Source organism: Penicillium oxalicum, chromosome I (assembly GCF_001723175.1).
Source record: "Penicillium oxalicum strain HP7-1 chromosome I, whole genome shotgun sequence".
In the NCBI taxonomy this organism is placed as follows: Eukaryota; Fungi; Ascomycota; class Eurotiomycetes; order Eurotiales; family Aspergillaceae; genus Penicillium; species Penicillium oxalicum.
This window is the reverse complement of record NC_064650.1, coordinates 2,833,726-2,860,083: the sequence shown is the minus strand read 5'-3', so window position 1 is coordinate 2,860,083 and position 26,358 is coordinate 2,833,726. Positions and strand designations below refer to the sequence as shown.

The 26,358-nt window shown below is 52.3% G+C and overlaps 10 protein-coding genes across 10 annotated transcripts; 3 read left to right on the top strand and 7 right to left on the bottom strand.

Moving 5' to 3' along the window:
* Window positions 1-456: 456 nt before the first annotated feature.
* Window positions 457-2,408, bottom strand: POX_a00945 (uncharacterized protein; the record flags this gene model as incomplete). Its single annotated transcript, XM_050109876.1, has 3 exons — window positions 457-1,787; window positions 1,949-2,071; window positions 2,153-2,408. The coding sequence occupies 3 exons, from the start codon at window positions 2,406-2,408 to the stop codon at window positions 457-459; spliced, it is 1,710 nt and encodes a 569-aa protein (XP_049973644.1).
* Window positions 2,409-4,519: 2,111 nt separating this feature from the next.
* Window positions 4,520-6,355, top strand: POX_a00944 (uncharacterized protein; the record flags this gene model as incomplete). The annotated part of the gene is made up of 2 exons (XM_050109875.1): window positions 4,520-4,576; window positions 4,736-6,355. The coding sequence occupies 2 exons, from the start codon at window positions 4,520-4,522 to the stop codon at window positions 6,353-6,355; spliced, it is 1,677 nt and encodes a 558-aa protein (XP_049973643.1).
* A 389-nt stretch (window positions 6,356-6,744) lies between these two features.
* On the bottom strand, window positions 6,745-8,364 carry POX_a00943 (Hydroxyacid-oxoacid transhydrogenase; the record flags this gene model as incomplete). The annotated part of the gene is made up of 2 exons (XM_050109874.1): window positions 6,745-7,751; window positions 7,884-8,364. The coding sequence occupies 2 exons, from the start codon at window positions 8,362-8,364 to the stop codon at window positions 6,745-6,747; spliced, it is 1,488 nt and encodes a 495-aa protein (XP_049973642.1).
* Window positions 8,365-9,761: 1,397 nt separating this feature from the next.
* On the bottom strand, window positions 9,762-10,343 carry POX_a00941 (Antigenic thaumatin-like protein; the record flags this gene model as incomplete). The annotated part of the gene is made up of 1 exon (XM_050109873.1): window positions 9,762-10,343. The coding sequence occupies one exon, from the start codon at window positions 10,341-10,343 to the stop codon at window positions 9,762-9,764; it is 582 nt and encodes a 193-aa protein (XP_049973641.1).
* Window positions 10,344-12,325: 1,982 nt separating this feature from the next.
* Window positions 12,326-13,312, bottom strand: POX_a00940 (Mating-type switching protein swi10; the record flags this gene model as incomplete). The annotated part of the gene is made up of 1 exon (XM_050109872.1): window positions 12,326-13,312. One exon carries the CDS (start codon window positions 13,310-13,312, stop codon window positions 12,326-12,328), a length of 987 nt encoding a protein of 328 aa, XP_049973640.1.
* A 218-nt stretch (window positions 13,313-13,530) lies between these two features.
* Window positions 13,531-15,630, top strand: POX_a00939 (uncharacterized protein; the record flags this gene model as incomplete). The annotated part of the gene is made up of 1 exon (XM_050109871.1): window positions 13,531-15,630. One exon carries the CDS (start codon window positions 13,531-13,533, stop codon window positions 15,628-15,630), a length of 2,100 nt encoding a protein of 699 aa, XP_049973639.1.
* A 281-nt stretch (window positions 15,631-15,911) lies between these two features.
* Window positions 15,912-16,555, bottom strand: POX_a00938 (Membrane steroid-binding protein 2; the record flags this gene model as incomplete). The annotated part of the gene is made up of 3 exons (XM_050109870.1): window positions 15,912-16,090; window positions 16,232-16,327; window positions 16,465-16,555. The coding sequence occupies 3 exons, from the start codon at window positions 16,553-16,555 to the stop codon at window positions 15,912-15,914; spliced, it is 366 nt and encodes a 121-aa protein (XP_049973638.1).
* A 767-nt stretch (window positions 16,556-17,322) lies between these two features.
* On the top strand, window positions 17,323-18,307 carry POX_a00936 (uncharacterized protein; the record flags this gene model as incomplete). Its single annotated transcript, XM_050109869.1, has 3 exons — window positions 17,323-17,562; window positions 17,674-17,722; window positions 17,835-18,307. 3 exons carry the CDS (start codon window positions 17,323-17,325, stop codon window positions 18,305-18,307), a joined length of 762 nt encoding a protein of 253 aa, XP_049973637.1.
* Window positions 18,308-19,779: 1,472 nt separating this feature from the next.
* Window positions 19,780-22,100, bottom strand: POX_a00935 (Protein MAM3; the record flags this gene model as incomplete). Its single annotated transcript, XM_050109868.1, has 2 exons — window positions 19,780-20,884; window positions 20,956-22,100. The coding sequence occupies 2 exons, from the start codon at window positions 22,098-22,100 to the stop codon at window positions 19,780-19,782; spliced, it is 2,250 nt and encodes a 749-aa protein (XP_049973636.1).
* A 1,337-nt stretch (window positions 22,101-23,437) lies between these two features.
* Window positions 23,438-25,731, bottom strand: POX_a00934 (uncharacterized protein; the record flags this gene model as incomplete). Its single annotated transcript, XM_050109867.1, has 2 exons — window positions 23,438-25,247; window positions 25,550-25,731. 2 exons carry the CDS (start codon window positions 25,729-25,731, stop codon window positions 23,438-23,440), a joined length of 1,992 nt encoding a protein of 663 aa, XP_049973635.1.
* Between the last annotated feature and the right edge of the window lie 627 nt (window positions 25,732-26,358).

The following is a 26,358-nucleotide window of genomic DNA, read 5'->3' as shown; positions in this document are numbered from 1 at the left end:
TTTTTTCAAAAAAAATTATCAAAAAAAAATGTCCGCGGTTAGTACTAGACTAGCCGACTTCCCACCCACCCAGTTTCTCGTAGGCACAACCGATAATTGGCAGCTCCACAAAGTTGGAAACTCTGCATCATCACTATACCAGCTGTGAGTACCGGCCAATTCATCCAGCGGTCCTCCCCTTTCAGGGCGTCATCCCACTAGACTATTGTACCTACGAGGCTTAATAGCATAAACTATCCCTCCCCCTTAAGCTAACAAGAGGCCCCCTATCATAGTGTCAAGCTCCCATTTCCTTTCTGATACGACTCTTTCTCGTATGCAAACTAATGATAGTCACGTCTTTTCTCTGGTTTTAATGCTAATTTGCTAGCAATACAACCATACACAGAAACAAAACTTCTCTTCCAGACTCCTTCCTCCTACCCCCCCTTCCCTTCCAATCAAACTCAACCCCCATCACAATTTAACAACACGTGCAGTCACCACACCAAGCATCCTCGCAATCTCACCCATAATATGCACCGAGACCTCACGATCAATGCCCAAAATCATTAATACTCTTTGCGATCCAAGTAGTGGGCCCTCATTCTCATAGCATGCGCTCCCGTCTTTGTCCGCAATCCTGCTCTCTACCTTGCTGCCCGTCTCATCATCAGAAGACTCAGAAGACACGGTCATGAAATTGATGTTGACACCTTCCTGGCCGAGAATACTACCCACAACACCAACCTTGCCGGGTAAGTCGTTGTCCTCGCATATCAGCAAATTGCCCTCGGGTTCGAATTGCGCTTCGAATTTACCCAGCCTGGTAATCAGTGGACGGTCACCCGAGCAAGTGCCCGAGATAATGCGTGGACTAGATCCCTCGTCTTGAGATCGGAGCAAGTTCTTGGCTCCACGTGTAAGCGACGACGCTCGAGAAGGAGGTCGTGCCACAAGAGTGACCAAGGACGAGTAGGAGGTGTCTTCGTTTGGCTCACGGAAGCGTTGCTCGTTGACAACGATACCACGATCGTGGGCCACAATCTCCGCATTGACAATATTGACATTGATACCTTCGGAGCCACTGACGGGGGCGAGAAGGCCTTTGATAAAGGCCGCGAACAGTGGTTTTGTGTTGGTGAGACTGGCCAGGTCGCCTTTATAGGTAAGCTCAAAGGTGTTTCTGTTCATAAAACCACCAGGGCGGCCATCATAGTGCTGAGTGTATAAGCTGCCCATTTTTTCAACAAGACGCACAAATGGCTGGAGCTTCTGGTACTCCTCAGGCAGAATCAGTGGCGCATTGACGGCACTTCGAGGCAGCGAGCCATTCACCAAGATGTCCACGACTTGCTCGCAGACGTCAATGGACACATTTTCTTCCGCTTCGATGGTGGATGCCCCCAAGTGCGGTGTTGCGATGACTCGAGGATGAGCAATCAACTTGGCGGTAACCGAGTCAGCAGTTGGAGGCTCGGTGATGAAGACATCCAGTGCGGCACCAGCAAGATGGCCACTCTTGAGCGTAGCAAGCAGGGCACCTTCATCAACGGTGCCGCCACGGGCAACATTCAGAATGCGGGAGCCTGGTTTCATCTCTTCCAGCTCTGTCGGACCGATCATTCCTCGTGTGGATGCAATGAGAGGTGTATGGATGGTGAGAAAGTCCACGATTGGCAAAAGCTCAGTCAAAAGACTGACCAGACGAACACCAGCCGCAGCAGCAATCGTTGGTGAGGTATACGGGTCAAAGGCAACCACCGTCATGCCGAGGCCCTTGGCCAACCGTGCAACAATCAAGCCCACTAGAAAAAGGTCAGCGTCTTGAACAACAGCAGAGAAGAATGGCGAAAGGACTTTCGGGGCTGCTTGCCTTTGCCCAGGCCAACGATTCCCAATACTTTGCCCTTGACTTCGACACCCACAAACTTGCTACGTTGCCAAGTACCATTTTTCAGACTCGTACAAGCGTCCGGAATCCTTCTCGCCATGGCCATCATCAAGGCAATGGTATGTTCCGCGGCTGCACCAATGTTGCCGGATGGTGAGTTTACCACGACGATGCCCAATTTGGTCGCTTCCGCAACATCTACCATGGAAGACTGACGATCAGTAGACGAAACACTTTGGATCAATTGCTTTCCTTCTTTTTTTTCTACTTTTCGCCTACCGATATTGTCAACTCCGACGCCTGCACGAGCCACCACCTTCAAGTTCCGGCCAGCCTGCAACACAACCTTGGTGACCTTGGTCTCAGATCGAACCACGAGGGCATCAAAGTTGGCAATGATCTCCAACAAGTTTGGCTCCAAAAGCGCTTGACGATACTCGTGTACATCAAATGACTTTCCCAGCAATGCCAGACCATCTGATGACAATTCACCAGACACGAGAACCTTACTCGGATAGCTCTCGGAGGAAGACATATTTGCGAGTGAAACGACACTAGAGGGGGTCCGGGCAAGGTTGAAGACAAGGCTGTTTCGGGGGTTTGATTGGAATCGAGGTCAAGTTTGTCATAAAGAATGACTTGACTCAAAACACTGCAGACGGTCTTTTCGGGGGAAAGAGTTCTCACCGTGGCAAGCGCTCTTGACAACTTCCCATGTTGCAGGTGCCCCCGAAAGAAGAGTGCTCTTTCCGTCCACTAAATCAAGGATGCACATCATACTGCGTGACAGCCAAGTCGTGCTACGTGCTAGTGAACCTCTATGGCTGCAAATATAAGGATTCTAGGGATCTTGTTTTGAGATTGTGGCGAGGACGTCGAGACATCTATTCGCCGAAACTGATTCCAACGCCAAAGGGGGAGAAAGTGGACCATTCACAACGGCCCAATCTATATTCGTTTGACTTTATGTTCTCTGATGGTAAGGTCCATGGCCGTTCAAGGGAGCTAAACCCGGATGGACTCAAATGAACTGAATCGACTGAGCGAAAATTGATTTTAGGAACAGGGCCATCATCGAGCCATGGAGATGCACGGTTGTGCTTTCATCTTGGGAGGCCACGAGCTCCTTCATAGACAAGCGCATAAGGCAGCTTCTTCCAATACATGGCTCAGAACTCAGGAAATGATTTCCTTGTGGGTCGAACTGTTCCTGCGCAGTCAAGTCCTACGAGCGCATCTGCATGTGGAGAAAATGAAAAGAGTATCTGACCGCGTGCCACCCCCAGCCGAAATTGAAGAGACTTGTCAATGTAGATGGCATCAAGTGTGGCAACCTCCAAGCCACCAGGACTCTCTCCTTCTCAAAATGTGACACTCTTGCCCCCTCTAGCGCCAACCAGTCTGCTGCACTTCAGATTCTTTTTGGCCCCCGCAATTTGCCGATTCTTTGCCGATCCAGCCATGGCCTGCGGCTGAATGGCAGGCGACAATTTACTGGGGGAGATCTCATTTGTCTCGCCCCGCAAGACTCCTCTTCGATTTTCTCTACATGATTCAAGTTGATGAGTCAAGTAACCTGCATCTTCTCTACGGCTCACTGGAATTCACTCCTCCATCAGCATCTTTAAGACTTGGAGCAAGGCCTTTCCGATCGGTGTGACTATTGGCTTGACTCTGTTGTATTCCTCATCAGGGCCGCCGGCCATATTGCGTCACATTTGCCTTTCAGATCATCCACTGGGTTCGGCCACAGACAACTTACCACAGAGTGAGCACCATCGGATGCCCTGTCGATCCTGGGGCAAAAAAGACAGAAAAAAGAATTTGAGAAACGGAGAAAGAAAAGACGGTCGTTCGTCTTCAAAAAAGAAGCCAAAGTCGAATCAATCACCCTGGTGGAACTTTTTGCCGGCGGCGCGTTGCTTGGCACTAGTTTGGCCTCGTCTCTTGACTCTCTTTTTACTTCTGCAGCTTCCCATTCTTGCTTTCACTCGGCCGTTTTGCTCCATTCCCACCATCTCTTTACCCCCTGCGAAACACTTGACGCCCTGGTTCAAGGAGTGCCGGGCGGCATTCCCGGAACCTCAACAGGACAAAAAAGGCTTGCGTCTTATAACGGCGCCAAGCCACGGGCTGGATCGACTGGGAGGAGTTCCCAAAAGGGTCAAGACAAGATTCTCCTGTGCTTGTCTTAGCTGGTACTCGACCGGACCAAGTTCCACTCATTTTCTTTCATTTTTCTTCTTTTCCCTCCCTCTTTCTTTCTTTTTTTTTTGCCCTGGCTGTTGGACTTTGCTCACGGCTCTTCTGGTTCACCAGTCCCCTGAGAAATCGCAATCTCACCAGCCTCTTCTGCCCCGTCTTGTGATCAAATTGGCCCAGTACACCTCCCTAATTTAGCGCATAAGGCCAGCTCTTGTCGGGGCTTGCAGGCGTTAATTAGTTTCCCCCACAGCTTCCTATCAAAGTGGATATCGCATCTGGTACTCCGCAAGTCGGCGACGCCAATAATTCTCCTCGGCGGCCACGCTATTTAAAGTAGCGCGCCCTCCCCCTCTCTCGCTGGTGATGCCATCGGCCGTCTGGCGATAAAGACCCCTCTTGCGCAAGAGTCATGTGCTTTTGAGGCTCACGGCATCGCCCACCATGGTCGGGGTCCCCCATAGTACTGGGTGTGCACTCTGTCGCGAGAGACATATCAAAGTGAGTCAGCACACGAATGTCCCCGGGCCAACGTGGCTCGCGCTCGCGCCGTTCGCTGGAAATTAGTCCCTATCCCCGACCTGTCTTGTTCCATTTGTAGCACAGTGGTCCTTTCTTTCCTATGCCCAGCGACGGCTCAGTGCTAATGGTCTTTCGCAGTGCGACGAGGCGGTTCCGGAATGCACGCAATGTCAGCGATATGGTCGCACCTGCCCGGGTTATCGCCGTGTCTTTCGTTTTCAGGATGAGGGGCCAAATCTCAAACGCCGCCATCGCTCCACTGCACGCGGTCGAGGCCGCGGCCGCGGAGCCCCAAAGGGCCCTAGCACACCGGGCCCGAGCACACCGGGGACGAGCAACACACCTCCTGCTTCGATCACATCGCAAACTGACCCTTCCAGCGCGGCCAAACCGTCCACGGGTGCTGCGGCGATCGTGCGCGCCAATGCCATTGCCCTGATGCGCCGGCACTCCGCCGGAGTCACGCTGGACGAAAATGTCACCCCGTCGCTGGTGCGCAAGACGTTTCGCGCGGCACAGCCTCAATTGTTCCTGGACTTCATCAGCGCCTCATTTCCCACATTATACTTCCACAATCGATTTCGAGCGGGCAATGAGCCAGGATTTGCGGAGTTCATCGTGTTGAATTTTGGCCAGGATGCGTATCTTGATACGGCGATCTGCTGTCTGAGCTCGGTATATTTGGCCCATTTAACTCAAGATCCCGTGTTGATGCGGACAAGTCGACGCATGTATGGACTTTCGCTCAATGAGCTGATTCGTTCGTTGTCCCGCAATGAGCATGCGCTATCAGATAATATGGTGTGCACGGCGATGATGCTCAGCGTTTACGAGATGTACGCCCGCACCAGCCCCGATGCTTGGGTGGTTCATTCCGACGCAGTGAGGAGGCTGATGGAAAGTCGCGGGCCGGCTCTCCATGAATCTGGGTTTGGGCGATCATGCTGGATTGCGTTTCGAGGCTTCCATATCGCGACCGCCGTCTATCAGGGGAAACCATGTTTTTTGGACCAGGATGAGTGGCGAGACTATACGATGCGGATCATGACGGAAGATGCAGAGAAGCCTGGTGAATGGTCTGCGTATGCGATCATTTCAGATAAAGTTTTTATGGAAATTGCCAAATGTCCGCGATTTCTCAGCGAGACCCGGCAAATCGTCGCGGATTCGACGAACACGGAACGAGATACCGTGGAGGCGCTGTTGCGGCGCATTCAGGATACGACTACTAAGCTCCATACATTAACCGCAGAGCTGCGTCTTTGCATCACTGCCCACGGTCAGCGACAACAGGGCATTGTTCGCCGCCCTAATACCTTTGTCGGCCCCGTACCGGAAATCTTCCCCGAAACGGGTCCCTCACTTCTCCTTCGCGGTGCCGAGAATGTCCTGGACACTTTGGCCCAGCTGCAGGACCGGCTGGAAGATACTCTTCGGATTCGGGTGATTGAGGAGCTCTCGCCCGAGTCGATCTGGGAAACTTCGGCCAGCGAGGGAAGCGCGAGTTCTGTCTCCCCGCCGCCCTCTTCCCTGGCTGGGAGTCGCGCAAGGACATTCACGTTGCCCTTCCGCATTTCTTCGGAACTTGGTCGGGGGCCTTCCCAGACGTCTGACCGGGACGATCCGCGTGCAGTGATTTGGCTGGATCGTGTGGCGTCGTCAATGGGTATGTTGGGCACAAAGATTTTGGAGACGGACTCGGTGACTGGTGACGTGGAGGATGAGAACTCTCCTCCCGAACAGTTATCTCCTCCATGAAGGATTGGAGTGTGGCTGTTTTTTTTTTCGATTTCTAATAGCGACACGACTTGTGTATTTCTACTTTGTGACCAGAGTGGTCTCAGCTGGTCTCAGCTGGTCTGAGTAGTCGGTTCTGATTTTGGCTTTTTGGTATGAAATACACGTGTGCATCGCGTCTACGAAGGATATGCGGATTCGGATCTCATGTCTTGGAACACTTTTTTGCATGTCATTTGACTCGAATGTAACTATATATGATCTCGCCTAATCTTGAAACCAACTCCCCAGAGAGTCACTTCGAAACCTCACAAGTCTTTGACTCCACGTTCTGGTACTTCATCCACGCCTGGAAAACACAAAAATCATGAAACTTCCTGAGTTTTCTTTTGGAATGACCCCCCTGAGACCTAATACTCCAACGACTCTTCCAACAACTTCCTCAACTCCCCCTTTTCCGCCTCCAACTCTTCACTCAAATTCGGTGCCAGCATCAAGACTCGCTTCTGCGGGATCGTTCCTTCCACCAACCCATCGATATCTCCCGCCTTGAAGCCCAAGTCCTTCAATCCCCGCGGCTGGTCACCCAGCTTGACCAGGAACTTGGCAATGGCTTCACCCAACACTTCACCCGCGCTCTCGCGCTTGACGTTGGAAATGTCCACGCCAAAGGCCTCCGCGGCCGCCAAGTGGCGATCCGGATTCGAAGCCGCCGTGAATCGGAACACGGCCGGCGCAGTCACGGCGACCGAGACACCGTGCGGAATTATCGGATGATCCACATCGTATCCGGCATGCTTGTAGCCTGGATTCTGGCTTGAAATCGGATAACTCATGCCGTGACACAGATGCACGCCTGCGTTTCCGAAACCCACACCCGCCAGGGTGGCGGCCAGCAGCATGTTGGACTGGGCCTCGTGGTCATCTGGATCGTGCACCGCGCGAGGCAGGTACTGCACGGTGCTGCGGAGGGCTTGCAGAGAGAAGATATCCGAGATGGGGTTGGCGCCTTGGTAAGCGGGTCGATTGATGGGGTTGGTTGGGCGGGGTGTACGCTCGTTGTACGGGATCGCTGTCCATGATTCGAGCGCGTGGCAGAGGACGTCCAGACCGGACGAGGCGTGGACAGCGGAGGGCATGGTGCGGGTGTTGAGCGGATCGCAAATACCCAGGGTGGGTTTCAGATTACGGTGGGCGATGCCGGTTTTGGCCTTTTTGGAGACCAGATCGAAGATGGCCGTGCCGGTGGTTTCGGATCCGGTGCCTGCTGTCGTTGGAACGGCGACGAGAGGGAGAAGTCGCTTTACAACGGGCAGTCCTTTGCCGAGAGGAGCGTTGACAAAGTCGAGGAAATCGGCTTCGGGATAGACCGTGTACAGATTCATCAATTTGGCCGTGTCGATGACGGAGCCACCGCCTGGATTCAAACATGGGAAATTAGCTTATTCCTTGTTCTGTTCCTTCTTTCTTTCTAGAGAGGGGATATTTCGGTTCTCGCAACTCCTGCAGAACTATGGGGGGGAGGGAAATACAAAATGAAGAAACATACCAACTGCAAGAAAGGCATCCGGCTTGTACGGTTTGGCGAAAGCAATCGCCTCCTTGACCGAGCTATCCTTTGGCTCGGTCCGAACTTTGTCGTACACGGTAAACTCAATGCCCTCCCTCGTCAACCCTTCCACGGCCTGTTTCATGGCATCCAGCTTGGCGACATTGGTATCGGTCACGATGCACACGCGCCGAGCACCCATGTTCTTAAAATCCATACCGACCTCCTTGGTGGAGCCGGGACCGAATCGAATGCTCGACGCAGCCATTTCAAAGGCATACTCCTTCTCACGGGAGGGGTCGGTGGGAGTGGCCAGATGACGCTTGACATGGTTCATGAGAGACGGGGTCTTGTGATGATGGTGATGATTGGGGTTGGAGTGACAGGGACAATTGGGGGGGTGGGTATATTGCACTGTTGCGAGGAGACTACGGGCTCGTGTAGCGGCCGTTCGGGCCACACGAACTGCTGGTGCGGTCATTTTGTAGCTGAGTATAGAAAGAGAGAGAGATGGAGGGAGACACTTATGTTGGCAAGTGAGGTAGTTTATGTGCAAGAGAGAACAAAGAGGAAAAACTGGAGAGAGATGGGGGAGGACGAGTACGTGAGCGAGCAAGAGGGAGAGAGGATTGAGTCCCCAAAAAGACCTGCGAAAAGGGTGAGAGAACAAGTTGGAGGCGTCGAGGAGAAAGAGAAAAGTTGGGGAATGTGAAGAAATGCGGGGAGACAAGGCAGGAGGCGGGGGAGGAACCACAAGAAGAAGTAAAAAAATATGGCGGCGTGTCACAGGATCGGCTTTCTCACCGAGGCGTACTTATAATAATTTAAGAGTTTGTTCAATTGACACACGGTCAGGCAACGGACCATGGAAAGTAGCTAGCGAGTGAATCTGCTTATTCTCAGCGGCCAAATGGATGGCGATCGAGACCAATCCCTACTCCAAATCGAGATTTGATTCAACTCCGAGGGAAGTAAAATTGACTGGTGGATTGGATTACTACAGTACTACTCGACTGTGGAAGTCGACGACACAGACGGCGGTTCCTGCGGAGAACTCCACACTCTCAAAAAGCCGAGGTACTTTTGTCCCCAATGACATCAGCCACAAACGCTGACCCCAATTTGGAGCAACTGCTTCCTTCTACTGTACTCTGATGGAGGAACAGCTCAATTCGCTCTTCTTCCGGGAGACTGAGCATGTCTATATGATGATAGCTGCTCGCTATACTTTGTCGGAACAACTTAAATGTCATATTGGAATACGGTATGAATATGATCGGTGTGTGCTGCCTTTCCCCACCGGTCTTGCAGTGCCTGGGCGGCAAAAGGATCACAACGGCTGATCTTACTTGGAGCACGCATATACGCGGAGAGCATCCCCGCGGAGCCCCGTGCTAGGCTGTAACTCGAGTCCCTACATATAGTATGTGGATATCTGGCAAATGACGCATCGCACATCCGCGGACCGTCGTGCTCAGTAATGTTCGAGTGCATCTCTACAAAAACACAGGGCAACGGGGAAAAACTGGTTCGCAGAAAATCAACAGTAGAACCCGGACGAAGACTGGACGAACCAGTTCGAGACTTGGACGCTACGGCACGTGACATGACTAGGGAAGCGGTCTTCACGGGACTCTGGAGTTCAATTCACTGACATGAGAACTTTCGCTATATTTCATTCGTAATATACACAATGTTTGGCCTCTGGTTTGCTCGGAAAGGGTCCAAGCCCACTGTCGTTCGTGGCGGGTATCAAGGTGGCTGGGCCTGCTAGTGAGACACGAGATGGAAGCATATTCATTCCAGCCAACAAAGTCCGAGACGCCAATCGTGTTCAATCTGTTCTTCGTCATTTGTCACTTTCCCCCAACTCCCCTTCTAACACAGCGTCAAGACCAGATTGTTCGAGGCACTCTGAACTCGAACCTGACTCCCGGATGGAGGAACACCGTCGGCCCAGTTGATAGCTGGTTCTGCGGGCACCAGCACAACGGGGTGGCCCTTGAATGGGTCCCCAAACACATCTGAGAGATCATACCAGACCTCCTGGCCATTCAAGTTGTATGCAAAGATGGTCAATGGGGCACTGTTGTAGAGCCCATCCTGCTGGGTGCTAATCTTGAGGGCGACGCCGCCGGTGTCATGATCGAGACGGTAGGTCTCACTGTAGCGGCCCCCTGAAGAGACTGTCACGGGGGCAGGTGTCACTGAGCCGACGGACCAGACGTAGATGGGTGTTTGGCAGTGGTTCTCAATGATGGCCTGGCCGAGGCTGGTGGTGCTGGAGGGCGTTGCCGGGGAAGCCACAGAGGAGGATGCTGGCGTCGGGATGGCTGACGTAACGAGCGTTGAGGAAGGGAATGCACCGTAAGGGACTTCACGGTCATCTCCATTTGTAGCCGAGCCGGCGAGGGCGACAGATGCGAGAGAGAGCAGCTGAAGAGCGTTGGTGTAAATCATGATTGCGGTAATCAAATAGAAGAGGCCTGAGATGTAGTTTGATGGTCAGGAACTGTGAATTCTTGTGGATTCAGGGGATTCTGTTGCTTTAAATGATCATGAGGGATAGCACAGGCATTGTTTTTGACCAAGTAGAAAGGAATGTTTCCTTTTTGAGGGCTCTCAAGCCTCTGTATTCCGGTCTCCTCATGGTTGAAACACAAGAATTGAGAGGTGGTCCTTGCTCTGGAGACATCTAGAATGCAACGTTCATGCAGTCTGGTCGGTTAGCTTCCAGGAATAAAATAGACCAGCCGGTTGCTATAGAACCAAGGCTACAACGGCACACAAAAGCCGAGCCAAGTCGCAATCAAGGGGCTTGTTCGGGAGATAGTTTGGTCAGGTAGCATCGAAGAACCTCACAAGACCCAATATGCCCTAGCGATGAAGCATATTGACTTTCCGCTGAGATAAAGCCGAGCTTCACCCTCTGGGAAGAGCAGGTCTTTCTTTTCCTCTCTCGGCTTCTAGTTTCTCGTAACTCTTTTGATGAAATAGTTCACTCAGCAGGGTCTCGAGTTCACTATGGTCCAAAGGTACAATCCGACGTTCCTGGGATGTGGAATGCAAGTGGTATCCCAAGACTAACACAAGCTTGGAACGGTTTCTTGAATTCCTGCGCCGGGGCCTTCTCGCCCAGACAGGGGCATTGTGGCTCTTTGGAATGTGACTGGCGCCATCAAATCTCCGTTACCTCGTGCTTCACGGCATGTCCCGTGAGTACTTTCACTCCAAAACGCGCGATTTGAGGCTCTACTTTCTCTGAACTCGAGGGTATATGGAGCACAGAGGGTGGTCAATGCCCACATAGAGGTGGAACTCATGTTGAAGACTTTGGTTGCTTTCTCAAGAGCCCTGCCAAGGCAGTTTGTCTTGGCCCGGGTCAAAGATGAACTCTCAGATCCACGCTGTGTGTAAGGCTTGCTGGAGTAGCCGGATGTTTCCAAGTCTTCAGGATGCTCAGTGACAATAAGCGGTGTGATTGATGTACCGCATCTGTGGACGAGCAGGTCGCAAGGCCGCGTCGACGAGCTCGGAAAACAGGAAAACAATTCATGATTGCAACTTGATGATGAATGACCTGGAGTAGCCGCCAAGACCATGGACAATTCCAAAAATACAACTATGAACGAGCGAAATGCAACAATACTCCTAAATATGCCGAACCGAGGCCGTAAATGTTGCCCAAAGCGCAGGTGCAATAAATGATCCAAGTATCACAGGCTATTCAAAAGTATTCAGGGTACTATAGACTCTCAATTCTGACACCTAAAAGCTGAAAATATGCTTTGCCTTGAGGCACAACGCTTCCTCCAGCAGGCTCTCCGTTGATGGCACCCCCAACCATGCCCCCCCCCCAAAATGAGATTGACGTTTCCCTCGTCAGTAAATGGTCTAGTTAGCGCTTGGAACGCCTTCCTTAATCTCGGCCTCATCTGAAGGTGAATGAGCAAGGCCCATTGACTTGATGAGGATGAACAACGCTTTGAGGTCTGTTCAAATCTCCAAAGAGAACAACGGCACAAGCGACTATGCTCATAGTACTGTGCGAATGCACACACAAACTGACAGTTAAAGGGGATGGCACGCCGGAGGAGTCGGCGACCAAGACGCGGATGCCACTCCCCGTGTGTGCATGCAATAGTATTGCTGCATTTTTTTGGTCATCCGAGTTTCCACCATCCTTTGAACCTTTGAATTTGCGGTCTCTCAGTAAAAGATCGATACTTTCGCCCAGCACATGTGGGGTGAAGCCATCTGGCAAAGCGTAAAGATTTGCTCGATCACTGTTCCACAGCGAATTTTTTTTGGATAGCAGTTACCAAGACTTGCGGGTCTCAAGTGATTGGCCCTCATGCAGATACGATTGTCGGCAGATGCATTCAAGCCACGAAAACCAATGAAATAAGCCCAGGCGACCTCAAGCTCCAGCTCACGATTGCTCAACCCCCGGATTCGCGGAGTTTTGCTAGCGCGGCCGCAATGCCATCATCGAGCTGCTCAGCCGGCTGACTCGGCTTGGATGGGGTATTCGCAGACTCAGCCATGCGCCGGCTTTCTTCCATAACAGATCGAAGCACCGCCTCGTCTTCATCCTCATCCATAGCTGATTGGTCTGGCATGCGAACAGCTCGTTCCATTGGCCTTGGGGCCTTAGAAGCCGGGGCCGATGCTTTTTTGGTGGTCTCAACCCTAAAATCTTCCCGCACCGCGTTGCACCATTGCTGAACTTTTTTCTCCCCCCAGCCAGGCACGGCGCTGATTTGCTCTGGCTGTGCATTCACGGCATTCTGAAGGCTTCCAAATGTCGATATCAGACTCGCTGCATCGGACTTGTTGATGCTCCGTGGTGTGGTCACAAATTCCACAAGAGATTCTTTATACGACTGTGCCTGCTGAGTGCGAATCGCAGTAGGCTGCGCATGTTCGGAGGATTTGAACAGTTCGAGATAATGTGCTGCCTCGGGTGCAGACCAGCAGAGCATTAATGTGAGGTTGTTCACAATGGAGGTCTTGGATAGCTCTCTTAAGGGGTCTTCATGGTTAGGAATGTCGACCATGACTAGTACAATGCGGAGGTTGTACTTTCCCGCTAGAAGTTTGATTCGAGAATAGATGTATTCCGGATGAAGGCGGTGATATTTTAGTGAGAGAAACAGTGCGCAACTGGTAGTCCCGACCACGTAGTCGGCAGGAATATCAGCAAACTCCCATGGCAGAAGCTTGATATGGTTCAAGATGGGGTTGCCTTTTTGACGCGTCGAGACTAGGATGGCAGAGGGCCCTGATCGGTTTGGAAGGGCTTGAGGCTTAGGCTGTTGAACTTTGGGTTTCCCTGCCAATGGAGTACCTGGCTGAGAGGGCCTCAAGCCATCATTCCCACCGTCGCGAGCTTGCGATAGACTATCGTCCCTCGACCGGGCATCCATGACGAAGCTATTTGAGGATGTTGGAGCCGATAAAGCTTGGCCGCTTATCAGAAGCCGCAGCGCGGATCAATTTCACCGCCCGTCGGTGCAGCCTTTTCTGCCGCTAATTTTTTTGTCTCCGTCTCCGTCAAAAGAATGGATATTCGCATTTGACACTACTCGACATGGTCGAGTTGAATCAAAAGAGACGCCCATCCGATTCAAATATCTCACAAGCCATGGACGGCACAATGGAGACTTCACCAGCAAAAGCTCCTCAGGCTCCTGCCGCCGCAAAGCCAAACAAGACACTTTTCGTTCGGTCGCTTCCTACCTCAGTTACCACCGAGAGGCTCACTGAATTCTTTTCCGATTCCTACATCATCAAGCATGCCACTGTGGTCTTGAATCCAGAGACAAAGGTCTCGAAGGGATTTGGATTTGTGACGTTTGCCGACCTGGAGGACGCCCAAAGTGCCCTTGAGCAATTCAACAACACCGATCTGGATGGAAAGAAAATCCGTGTCGAGTACGCGCAGCCTCGTCATCGTGAAATTGATGAGAAATTGGGCAAGAGTGTGCCCGCTGCTGCTGCTATCCAGAACAAGCAATCAAGAGAAGACCAGAGGACACAAAACCTGCCGCCCAGGTTAATCATTCGCAACTTGCCCTGGAGTATTGAGACACCTGAGCAGCTCTCCCGACTCTTCCTGAGTTTTGGCAAAGTCAAACACGCAGTTCTGCCCAAGAAGGGTAACAAACTGCAAGGTTTCGGCTTTGTTGTCCTGAGGGGCAAGAAGAATGCTGAGAAGGCTCTTCAGTCCATCAACGGCAAGGAAATCGACGGCCGTCAATTGGCCGTTGATTGGGCTGTTGAGAAGGAGGCCTGGGAAAAGGCAAATGGCACCAGCCAGGAGGAGGAACAGGACGGTGCGAAGCAGGATGACCAAGATGTTGATATGCAGGATAAGGAAGCATCCGGGGCAGACGAAGACGAGGATGCCGCTTCCGATGAAGAGGATGAGGATATGGAGGATTTGGATGAGGATCTGGAGGAAGGAGCTGGAGATGACGCCGAAGACGAGGAGGAAAAGGAGGACGACCGCACCGAATGTACCATTTTCCTTCGCAACCTCCCCTTTACATGCAATGACGAGTCCCTCTACGAACACTTTACGCAATTCGGACCCCTTCGTTACGCCCGTATTGTGGTCGACCATGAGACTGAGCGCCCGCGCGGGACTGGATTTGTGTGTTTCTGGAAGGTTGAAGATGCCATCGCTTGCATTCGCGGCGCGCCCAAGACCAACCAACTTTCTGCTGGCGACAAGGAACGTTCAAAGCCCGCGATGAAGCACTCAATTCTTCAAAATGAGGAGGACGACCCCAGCGGCAAATACACGATGGACGGCCGTGTGCTCCAGGTTGCCCGCGCTGTGAACAAGAGCGAGGCGACGAGACTGAACGAAGAGGGTGTATCTCGCCGTCTCGTTCGTGACAAGGATAAGCGTCGTCTCTACCTCTTGTCCGAGGGTACCATTGCTTCCAATTCGCCCATGTACAAGAAGCTCTCCCCCTCCGAAATCAAGATGCGTGAAGCCAGTTTCAAGCAGCGTGAGACTTTCATCAAGAAGAATCCCGCCCTGCATCTCAGTCTCACTCGTCTATCTATCCGAAATATCCCGCGCCACATCACCTCCAAGGACCTCAAACAGCTTGCTCGTCAGGCTGTTGTGGGCTTCGCTACCGACGTGACGAATGGCTTGCGCGAGCCCCTCTCCAAGGAGGAGAAGTCCCGCTCATCAGAGGAAATGGAGGAGATGGAGCACATGCGCAAGACCAAGAAGCAGGGTATCGTCCGACAAGCCACAATTGTCTACGAGACCCGCGAGGGTACCAAGGTCCCCGAGAAAGGTGGCGGTGGCCGTAGCCGTGGATATGGTTTCATCGAGTACTTCACACACCGACATGCACTCATGGGATTGCGTTGGCTGAACGGTCACGCCATTGATGTTCCGGTCAACAACGACGAGGAGGACAAGGACCGCAAGAAGCGTTTGATTGTGGAATTCGCCATTGAGAACGCCCAGGTCATCAAGCGCCGCAAGGAGCTAGAGGAGAAGAAGCGCTTGGACAAAGAGAAGGCTCAGCAAGAGAAAGAAGCTGCGGAGAAGGAGGAGGCTGAAAACAAGGGGACTAAGAGGAAGCGCGATGGGAAGGGTAAAGACGGCGAGAAAGATGGCGAGGACGATGACGAAGAGGAGAACAAGGTGGCCAAGCGCAATCGCATCATTGCGCAGAAGCGCATGAAGCGAAAAGCCCGGCGCGGCAAGGCGTAAAGGGGTTGTGACTCCTGGTGTTGGAGGTTTCCCTCTTGACTTGCCATACTTTCTGCATTCTCTTATTTCGTCTCGTCTCATGTATTTAAAGATTTCCGCGATACCACGTCATGTTGGACATAGAAAAAGCATTTGCGATTTCACACTTCGGTTTCTAGACGGCTAAGAGCAAACATAGCTCATTGCCTGTCTGCGGTCGTACAGATTGATTCTCTATACTGCGCAAAAGTAAGATCTCAAACAACATTTCTTCCGCCATATTCTCGTCTGCGAGGTTCGATTCAGGTATTCTTCGCACCCTCAACCTTGCCAACGATGTTATACCGCTTGCTGAAGAATGTGTACCACTCATCCAGCGTCGTCTTCTCCTTCTCATCCAAATCGTACCATTCGGGCACACATTCCTCGGGCTTCAACGAAGAGCGAGCCAGCGCCCTCGACGCATCTTTGCCAGCGAAGACTAGAAAAAAGTAGTATTGTATTAGATCATGATCCTGAGAATGAGCGATCGAGTGTCTCGGGCCAGCTTCATTGGCACTTTTCGCCTGCAAGCTCTCGCACATATCGATCCGGCGCATGGAAACAGTTTGTCTGTACATACCGCGATATTGACCTGTCGCACCGTAGGCCTGGTTGCGGGAGACGTCGAACACAGTGCCCTTGATAGCGACCAGGGTTGGGCGGCTGGGATCAGAGCCTGTACATAGCAAATGAGGAAGTTAAAATCTTGCTTTTTGGACGCTTTGGCGGAATCTTGCAAAAGTCGAGCGTGCGGGGGAGGAAAGGAACAGAGGGGAGGTTGGGTTGGGTTGGCTAGGTAGCTGGGCTTCGTACCGTCACATTTGGCCAGCTCCTCGGGGGAGATGGGATCATCCTTTGGCGGGTCCAATTGGACTGGGACCTTGGGAGCGAATCTTTCAGACATAGTGTATGGTCGAGCGCGTGGGTGTTGTAAATGTTGGAGAGGGAGAGTGTTCTAGCGAATTCGCAGTTGGAGAACTTCTGCTTCGGTGGGCCGAGGGACGAAATGTGAGCGTGGGGTTGGCGGGGTACGAGGGGAGATAGCGGCCACCAATGGGGAAGCAGACCAGGTACCTGCTAACTACGAACTGCACGGAACAGGTACTACTTTACTTTTATGTTTGCGTTGGTAAGGGACGGTGTACATATCTTTGAATGAAAGGAGAACACGTGGTTAGGCCTAAAAGTGCGCTACTAAGCTGATAATGTTCCCTCGATATCGAAATCTGGTCTTCATCTCTTTGGCCATCACCTCCACATCTCAACTATTCAAATGTCCGAGCAAAGGACTCTCTCACTCGAGACTTGTTTCGATGAGTTAGAGGAGACCAACGGCGATGACGAATGCCGGGCTTGGTTAGATAGAGCTCTTGACTCACGGGCTGAACTGGCCGTGTTTGTTGCTGAGCGTCGACAAGGAGGGGGAACTGGACAATATGTGGGTTTCCTAAAGGGTTCCTTCAACTTTAGCTTCCACTTCAGCTTTGGCGATGGACTACCGGATGTCATTATTCGGTTTATACAGCGACTGCGCATAGGGACGAAAAGGTCGAGAATGAGGTTCAGATCATAGAATATCTCCGCCACAGTACGGATATTCCTATTCCTCAGGTACACAGCTGGGGCTTAACGGCCGAGAGTCCTCAACCGTAACAGGGCCCATACATCATCATGGATCATGTCAAGGCTACTCTTCTGTCGACGATCTTGAAACAACCCGACCAAGAAGATATGCTTCTTAGTCCGACCATCGACAGCACCATATTAGACAAGATCTATTATCAGATCGCTTCTTATATCTTCCAGCTGTCTCAACTGACATTTGCCAAGATCGGAGCCATCTCCAAGGACCATGCTACAGGCGCATGGCACGTTGGCAGAAGACCCCTGTCATACAAAATGAACGAGTTGGTCAGTGTCGCTGGCTACCCTGAGTATCAATTTCCTACCGCACCATTTGACCGCACAAGCGATTATCTGAGGTCGATCGCGAACGAACACATGGTCCACCTCTGAACCCAGCGCAACCTTGCCGAGGATCCGGAAATCGCTCAGAAGCGGTTCATTGCCCGTCATCAGTTCGCACAGCTAGTTTCAAAGTACTATCCCGAGGACGAGCATGGCGGGCAATTTAATACCCTTCTGCGACGATATACGACCCGCAAATATGCTGATTGATCCAGAAACACTCCGGATCACCGCCGTTCTCGATCTCGAGTTCACGAATACTATGCCGGCTGAGTTCACGTATGACCCGCCCTGGTGGCTGTTGCTTTCTGGACCAGAAGTGTGGCTGGAGCGTTGCACGATGGAAGAGCTTATGACCCTCTATGAGCCTAGAATGGCGCAATTCCTGCAAGCTTTAGAGCGGGTGGAGATTGACATGGTATCAGAGGGCAAACAGCCCGGTGGGCCGTCTCTCTCTGCCCGCATGCGCGATTCATGGAGAACTGGGCGATTCTGGTTCAACTATGCGGCGAAGAAGAGCTTTGATGTGGATATTATTTATTGGACTGCGTTACACCACGGCGATGAGGGTGTTGAGTTGCTAGACGAGAAGGCACGTGCAGAGCTGGAGCCCTTTACGCAGACGAAGATGAAGCAGTTGAAAGCATATATGGAGGAGTGTGCTGCTCGTTTTTCATCCGAGAAATAGGAATTATCTATGTCGTGATGTCATCTGATTCTCTAAATATGTTTCCTACACAAACGAAAAAAATAGAGGTACTCATCAATCATGTCTGTTCTCGCGCGACTGATGCCACTCAGTATTCATGACCTTTGATCGGATCTATTGTGATGGGTCATGGTCGGAAACCTGGAGATGACTCGTAGGTCGGGCGTGCGCTTCTCGCAACCGTAATACGTTGAAGCCGATTGAGGTCATTCTCGTCGGTTGTTGACTAGCTGGCAGGCGGGCCTTGTGCAGCAAGTACTAGAAGCCGCTGGCCTTATGACTTGCAGCTCAATTGAGCGTAGATGACAACGTCAAACGCCGCCTACCTAGAGCCTGTTGAGTTGCGCTGTGATAGTATGATGATATCCAAGGTCGCATCCTAGGCGATAATGTACTTGTCGTATACGAGGCATCGGTTCACTCGTCGAGACTGTTACACATCACTGGGCAGACGATTGCTGCTTGAATATTCAGCTCTTCACGTCGCGAAGCAGGCAAAACCGAAGGGCTGAGCGCTCAATTCACTTGGGAATACGTTGAACTGAAGAAAAGATATTGAGGCTATGCATAGTGCGTGTTGCATCAATTCAAAAACAAAAAGCAGCAAAGACATTTGAGTGAAACAGAGTCAAAGTGGAAGACGCAAGATTGGGCCATACATTGCGACAGGGGAAAGTATAGATACAGTGGGTGAGACGTGGGCCAAGACGAGAAAAGGCTTTCTTGATGATATGACCACGAAATAAGAAGACAATACGAGCGACACACGGACAAAGTGTTGAGAAAGATGAACAAGAATTTTGAGCGTCAAAGCCGCACGAGATAGACTGGTAAGACACAGGGTCGTCCCATGAAACCTGTCATGGTGACTGACGGTCTGATGCGGGTCAGGCAACGATCATGAGAATGACGGCGCACTTGAGCACGCAATCATTCAAAAGAATCATGGAGAAAGGCTCTGGAGAATGGACATGGCGACATGATTCTATTCCCTCGACGGCTGAATGAGAACAGCTGATCATGGAGACGTCGGTAGGGAGGAGTCAGACAATGGCTTCGAGACCTCGAAATCGCAGCCGGAATCTGTTGTGAAGGTTGGTGCCGCCGACGAAGGATGCTCAATCGTTTCGTACGAACGCCTCGGACGCGCATTTTGATCGAAAGTAGCAGAGGTGATTTGAATCAACATTGAGAGAAGGAGTCCACGGAAGGCTTTGTGGTTGGGAAAAAAAAAGGGAAAAAAACTGGAAGTGACGAAGCTCGCCCGTGGCGGTAGAAGACAAAGAAACATTGTGCGTGCGGGATACATGATGCGGGAATTTGGACTGCTCGGTCGATCAAAGTGATTAGACACGAACAAGTCGATCGGAAGGAGGCCGGATGCCTGCAAGAGGGCCCCGGACAGTCAAGACCAGCATCATGCGACAGTCGCAAGGGTTGTGTTAGACCTCTCATTGTAAGAGGGGTTGATCTTCGGTGGCATTGTCATCACCGGCGGTTTTGTGGTTCTTGCCGCGCTTCTTCTTACGACGGCGCTTCTTATGCTGGCTTTCATGTACTGAAGGTTGTGATTCTTCGGGGATCAAAGTCTCTGTGGCTTTGTCATTTCGGATGGGAGTGGAATTGCCGGTGGGCTGGGGGGAGCTTCCAGGCTCACTCTCAGAGGAGCTATTGCCATTTGCATGGAGGACGACCTTGCGAATGCCATTCATGTCCACAATCTGTTCGGTGATGCTGCCGCTGCGGGTTGGACCACGATGAATCACGTAATCGTTGGATTTGGAGTCTGCCGAGCTTATACTCATCGAGGTGCTGCTGTTCTTGCTGGTTGACTTGCGGGAAATAGGAGCCTGAGCGACATTCTCATCTTCCTCCGAATCTTCCTCGGGTATAGCAACTTCAGGAAGATCCTTGTACTGTTGAGCGTTTGTGGCTTTGGTCACTTGGTCCTGGGCGGAAATGGCACCATATCCCATTTTCACAGCAAGAGCGCCATCTTTGGCATCGGCGCCAGAAGACACAAGGCCAGCCCCAATGCCTCCTTGAAGGCCATTAGATGCGAGAAGAGGTTCCGATTCAGAGATGTTGTGGTTGGATTCGGCATCTGTGTGGGCGGCACGAGGGGGCGACGTGCCGCTGCGTTTGATTTTGACAGACGAATAACGCGTCTGACGTGGCCGGCTGGCCAGATTCGACGGGCCGAGGTGCTTCAAGTGTTCACGGATTTCATCCGTCGCACCGCGATGTGTGACCCAGTTGTCAGTAGGATCCGCGGATTGGTCGGGGGCTTGTCGGCGAAGGTGGAAGCGTGGAGGCGGGGCCTCGACGGAGCTTCGACGGCGTGAAAGCTCTAATAATGTCTTGTCTGCTCCAGGCGAAGATTTGGAATTTTCGTCGTTTCCGTCAGTCCCGTCCGCTTGTTCGTCTGTTTGGACTGGCATCATCGGCGGGTCCTCGACAATTTTTCCTTTGGGTACTCGGCTCTTGGGTGCCGGTGCCATGCGGCGGATAGCTTTGTGAACGTCGATGAAGACGTCGGATTCATCAATGATTTCTCTGTTTGACTGGTCAGTCTTCAAAAATTTTCAGTGCGCAAATGGGATGTCATGGCAGGATGGTTGACTCACTCGCCAATCAATTCTTCAATCACGTCTTCAAGGGTGACAACACCGAGGGCCCCGCGGTCTTCGCCAGGATATTCTGAGACGAGCACCATGTGAGATTTGCCTTCTTGGAAAAAATTGACAATGTCGAGACAACTGGTTTCGGGGCGCGTCTCGGGGAGTGTGGCCAGTGCGAATTCACGCACACGTTTGCAGTCTTCGGGGTCGTAGGTGATAAGCATTTTGACAAGAAGCATGCCAACAAAGTTCATGGGGTTATCGGGCGCATGGATCGGGATGCGAGAATATCCTTGGGACAGAATCAAGTCCATTGTGCGCTCATCGAGGACGGTGTCGGCGGACATGGTAAACACATCTTCCATGGGCGTCATGATCGTGCCAACGGATTTTTCTTTCAAATCCAGCACAGCGGAGATGATGGTGACCTCATCGGAATTGAGCTGTTCTCCAGCCTCACCCATTGTTTTGTGCAGTGTGACGAGTGTCTTGAGTCCGGCCTTTTTGTATATTGTGCCGTGATCCTCTCCGAGGAGTTTGTCGAGAAGCTTGGCCACGGGCCAGGCCACCGGGGACATAATGTACATGAGGACCAACACGCATGGGGCCATCCATGCTCCGATGGGTAGACCATATCGGACACAGATCGATTGAGGGACGATCTCACCAAAAATGACAATCAACGCTGTACTGCCCAAGACGGCTGGCCATCCACCGCCAAGGGTTCGATCCAACACAATTGGGAGAGTCTCGTTGGTGATGACATTGCTGAGGAGAAGAGTGACGAGCACCCAATGTTTGCCTTTTTTGAGCAGGTTCAAGACACTGGCGGCATTCTTCTTCTCCGAGCCTTCGCCAGATGTTTGGATCACTTGTAAATAGACTTCATCCTGGCCCATCAATGCGATTGTTAAACCGGCGAACGCTCCACCGCTGAGAACAAGTGCTGCAGAAATGCTCAAGTAGAGCCAAAGGCTGGGGTCGTCGGCATCTTTTGGAGGTTCGACGTCATGGTTCAAGGAATGGAGGTAGGGCGACAGCACAGGAGCCGCAGTCGCGAGCGGAAGGTGCGAGAATGCAAAGAATATGAATTTGACGAGGCTCAGCACAATTGGCCGAGCAGCAAGGAGATGAGTGGCACGGGCAGCCATTGCCATGGGTAGCAGTCGTCGGCTTGTCTCTGATCAAGACTGACAATCCGACCTCGGCACCACGAAACTCTCACGAAGCGTTCAGAGTGTAAGTGTGGGTGGCGGGGAAGTGAAGAGGGGCCCAAGTGAGGGCGGCAAGCTCTGAATCGCAAAGAGGGATTTGGTCACAGGCGGAGCATAACTGATTGAGAAAGCTGAGTGGTGACCAACACACAGCTTGAACGGAAAGAAGGGCTCTGGAGGGGAGGGCGGAAGTGGGTGGAAAAGGGAAGTGGGGAGAAGGGGACAGGTGAAGGGGGAATTGAAGAGGGGAATGGGCAGAGAGACCAGGCCAACGCGAAGGAGATGAAACCGTCAACAAGGAGACGAAGAAGGATACGGAGGGAGATGGGAGGAAGGATGGTACGAAGAGTGATTGCGAGAGGAAATCTGCGAGCGACCAAATGGAGATGAGACTGAGGCGTTAAGCCGATGACGAATGAGCGCAGGGTCCAGTCCCCGTGCGGTCACCGACACCTCATCTTTCAGGCGTCCAGGGCACACTGGGTCCGTTCCGGTGGGTCTCGTGCTGGGCTCGGCCTGGCCGGAGCACCAAGCAACACGGCAGATCGCCATGAACGTCTTCAGCGGCTGGAAAGGAAGTCAAATGGCACGCTGGCGCTGGGTCGCATTACTCCGGGGTTTTCCATCCTTTTCTAAATCCTCCACATGCGCACGGAGTCAATGGCCGAGGGCAGGCTGTGATACTCGAGTCCGAAATCTCTCTCACACCAGGACCTTCAGAAGAAGGCGGAGGGTTTCTGGGCGGGGACAACAGACTTTCTGATCGAGTTTAGATAGCCGGCTCTGCACTCTGTCTGCCCGGGTTGCTTTGCCACACTGACTTTGTTGGTGAGTACATGTGACAACAAGGGCACCCAGCTATCGGCAAGTCGAGGCTTGAATCAGGCCGCGGTTCCGTATGCGCTTACTCCGAGATCTCGGTCTGTTCTGGTTGCTTTTTTTTGGCGCCAGCACCGGAGAGATCGGTGTTGAGACTGGGCGAGCAACAACAACAAACAAGTCGAAATCGAACACGCCGTGATAGAAGGAGCGCCTTTGCGCTTTGATGAGTCGAACTAGCTCTTAATCGGTTGTCGAATGTGGTTCAGGCACCGGGACCTTCGTGAGAAGGAATGTGACGACCGGGCCGACAAATTGGCGACGTTTGTCCGAGGCTTAGACGTGGGTTATGAACAGCGTCAGGTACTCTCATGCTGCGAGGAAAGCTTGGCAACAATGAGTCCAGCGGTGCTGTCTCGGGAGAGTATCATACTCTGATCGACCATGTTACCTGTTCAGTTGGGTAACGCTTGGCGGATCGAGTCCACTTGCGCCCGAAGTGGGACCCCATCGTCAGTCTTCTTCAACCCATCCAAGACCAGATCAGCAGAAATCTCCAGATCTTCCAAGTGCTCCTTGAGCCTTCCATTGGGACCAAGCAGCGTGACGAGCTGCAGGCTCATTGCAGGGTCTTGGTAGGCCCGGCTGATCTCCTCAAAGGCCTTGAGGGCGTCGTCAACCAAGTCGCGGAGGGTCTCTGCAGGAACCTCAAGACCGCAAATGTGGGCCAAGGTGTCGAGGCTCTTCTTGTGCAGTTCCTGGTATTCGTTGACCTGGCTGTTGAATTGCTCCTTCTGTCGTTGAATATGCTCGCGGAGCGAGCTGACCTCACCTTCCAATGTACCACAGTAGGTCCATTGTTCCGCTGAGAGGATGACCACAGACTCGGTCTGAACTTGCGCTTCGGACTGAGCGGGTGTGTCGGCCATCAGAGTAAGAGCCTGCGCGCTGGACTCCTCAAGCTGCCTAACCTGCTGCTGAAGCGCAGAAGTGGCCTCGGCAAGTAGCTGCTGGAAGTGTCCTTCGAGGGCCTCTTGCTCATACTCATTCTCTACCTGCTGTTCGGCAAGTCGAGCTTCGTTCAAGGCCACCAGCTGGGAGTTGAGAGCCCGCAAAGACTTGGTCTCCGCGTTGCGTCTCGAGAGTTGACCCAACAGCATGGCAACCTGTCGCTTGGCCCGCTTAAACTTGTTGACTTGCCATGGGGCGACCTCGGTCTTGTCTTTCAGGTCGGTCTGAACGGCGGCGGCGGTCATCTCAGGGTCTTCGGTCTGGACGGCGGCGTGTCCTTCTTCAAAATCTGTCAGGCCCATCTGGGAAAGACGCATGGCGAGGGCATTCAACTCGGGCAACGCCTCGAGGGCAGCAATCGTCTTGGTCATCTCTGTCTTCTCCTCGCGGAGAGTCTCGAGTTCACCAGTCAGACGTGTCGATTCTGCGCGGTGAAGCTCCTTCAGCCGGTCGATCTCCTTCAGGGCGGCCACGAGCGATACTTCCGGATCATCGTTGTTACCGCGAATGGGGGTGTCTTGGTCTGCGTCGACGCTTGTGCCCCACTGCACGCGCTTGACAGCAGCCTCCTCATTCTCGCGGTACTTGACTTGTTCCCCCTTCACCTTCTCGTATCGCTCAGTCACCTCATTGAGCTGGGCTCGGAGAGCAAGAATGGTCGTGTTGGACATGGCGATTTGTCCCTCGAGTCCCTTGTTCCGGTCCTCGGTGATGGCAGCCTTGCGTTCAGCCATGGCAATTGCTTCCATGGCCTGACGTTCCAGCTGGTCCTTGCGACTGATCCATTCCTGCTCGGCAGCGGCGGCTACCGACTCTTTCCAGTTGACAACGAGGCGATCATAGGCCGTTGCCTTTTCGTTGGCCCGGTCCAACTCACAATTGATGGCACTGTATCGTTGCTTCAGTGCCTCGTAATTGTCCCAGTGGGTTCGCATCCGCTGGTCGAGCAGAGGGCGGAAGACATCCTCGCTGCGTTGGTCGACCTGTTGGCGGACACGTTCCAGGCGTTCCCTTTCTCGATCCAGATCATCAACCCGAGCGAGCTTGGTGTAGTTCTCGATCTCCAGGTTGGTGACGTTTGTCTCTCTGGTAGCCATGTAATCCTCACGTTGTCTGAGGGTGGCGTCCCAGGCGGCGAGCGCAGCTTCTCTCTCGTCGAGCTGGCTAAGACGATCTTGGTCGGATTGGCGGAGGGAAGGAACGGGGGCGGCGGGCTCGACACCTGACAGTGTCTCCTTGTTGACGTTTTCATCGCTGCGATTCAATGTCAGTTCAGGGTCTTTTGACATGTCTGAAGAGGTTGACAGATGACTTGGGCCAAGGGCAATGATCAAGTGTAGGTGGGTGGTGGATGACATGGCCAAGAGTCAAGTGACATGACATATGTGCAGTGAGGTAAGACAACACGATGAACATAAACTCATGATCATATAGGGAAGGAAGAACGGTGTCATGATATGACATGATGATCTCAAGTGATGATCACTCAACAAGATATACAAGGAGGGAATGGAGGTAGGTGGGGTAGATGAAGGATGAACGCGTCAAGAACTTACCTCTTCACGTCAGAAGAGCGGACCAGGGCAGCGATGACTCCGAAGAGCCGGGCCAGTTGGGTGAGACCCAATTCGATCGCCAGAAAGACAGCGACGAAGAGGGCTCGGACGAGCTGGGCGACTCCGACGACGGTAGCCACCGCGCCCCAGGACGAACGACGCCACAACAAGTTCTCCAACATGGTCGGGACTGCTGTGTGCGTGTGGGAGGGGGGGGGGAAGAAAAAAAAAAGAGAGCGAAAGAAGAAACAACGTTCGAAAAAGGTTTCTGAATGCTACAAAAGTAGCAAAGGCCAAAGCAAGAAGGAGATCGTTGCTTGGGAGGAACGTTGTTATCGGAGTGGCTGAGGAGGAAAGGAAGAAAAGAGACGCCAAAACGCTGAATTTTGGGGGATATTTATACCCTCCAAGAGCCTCAGTATCACAAGCTAACGTACACTAGTATAGGCGAATGTTTGCTCTCGCTTCTTGTTGTGTTGTTGTTCTAGCAAACATCGCGCATCGTGTTCGTCAAGTTTATCTATGTTGCCTGGCCATTCTATTACGATGTGTTTGCTATCTTCAGATATCAGCAAGCAAACTCCCTGCAGAAAGCAATGGCATGGAGGGCTCTAGAATCATTATGAATTTCGGCAAACGTGCTTAGAGAAACGACCAGAGTCATGAACAAGTACACGTTGGTAGTATCAGAATGATATTCGCAATTGTGAGAGCGATTCAGATCAACCCAGCACTTGACCATACAGTCAGTCATTCTATTCCATCCATGTATTAATCTCACCAAACCACACAACTTCTGAACAATCTAG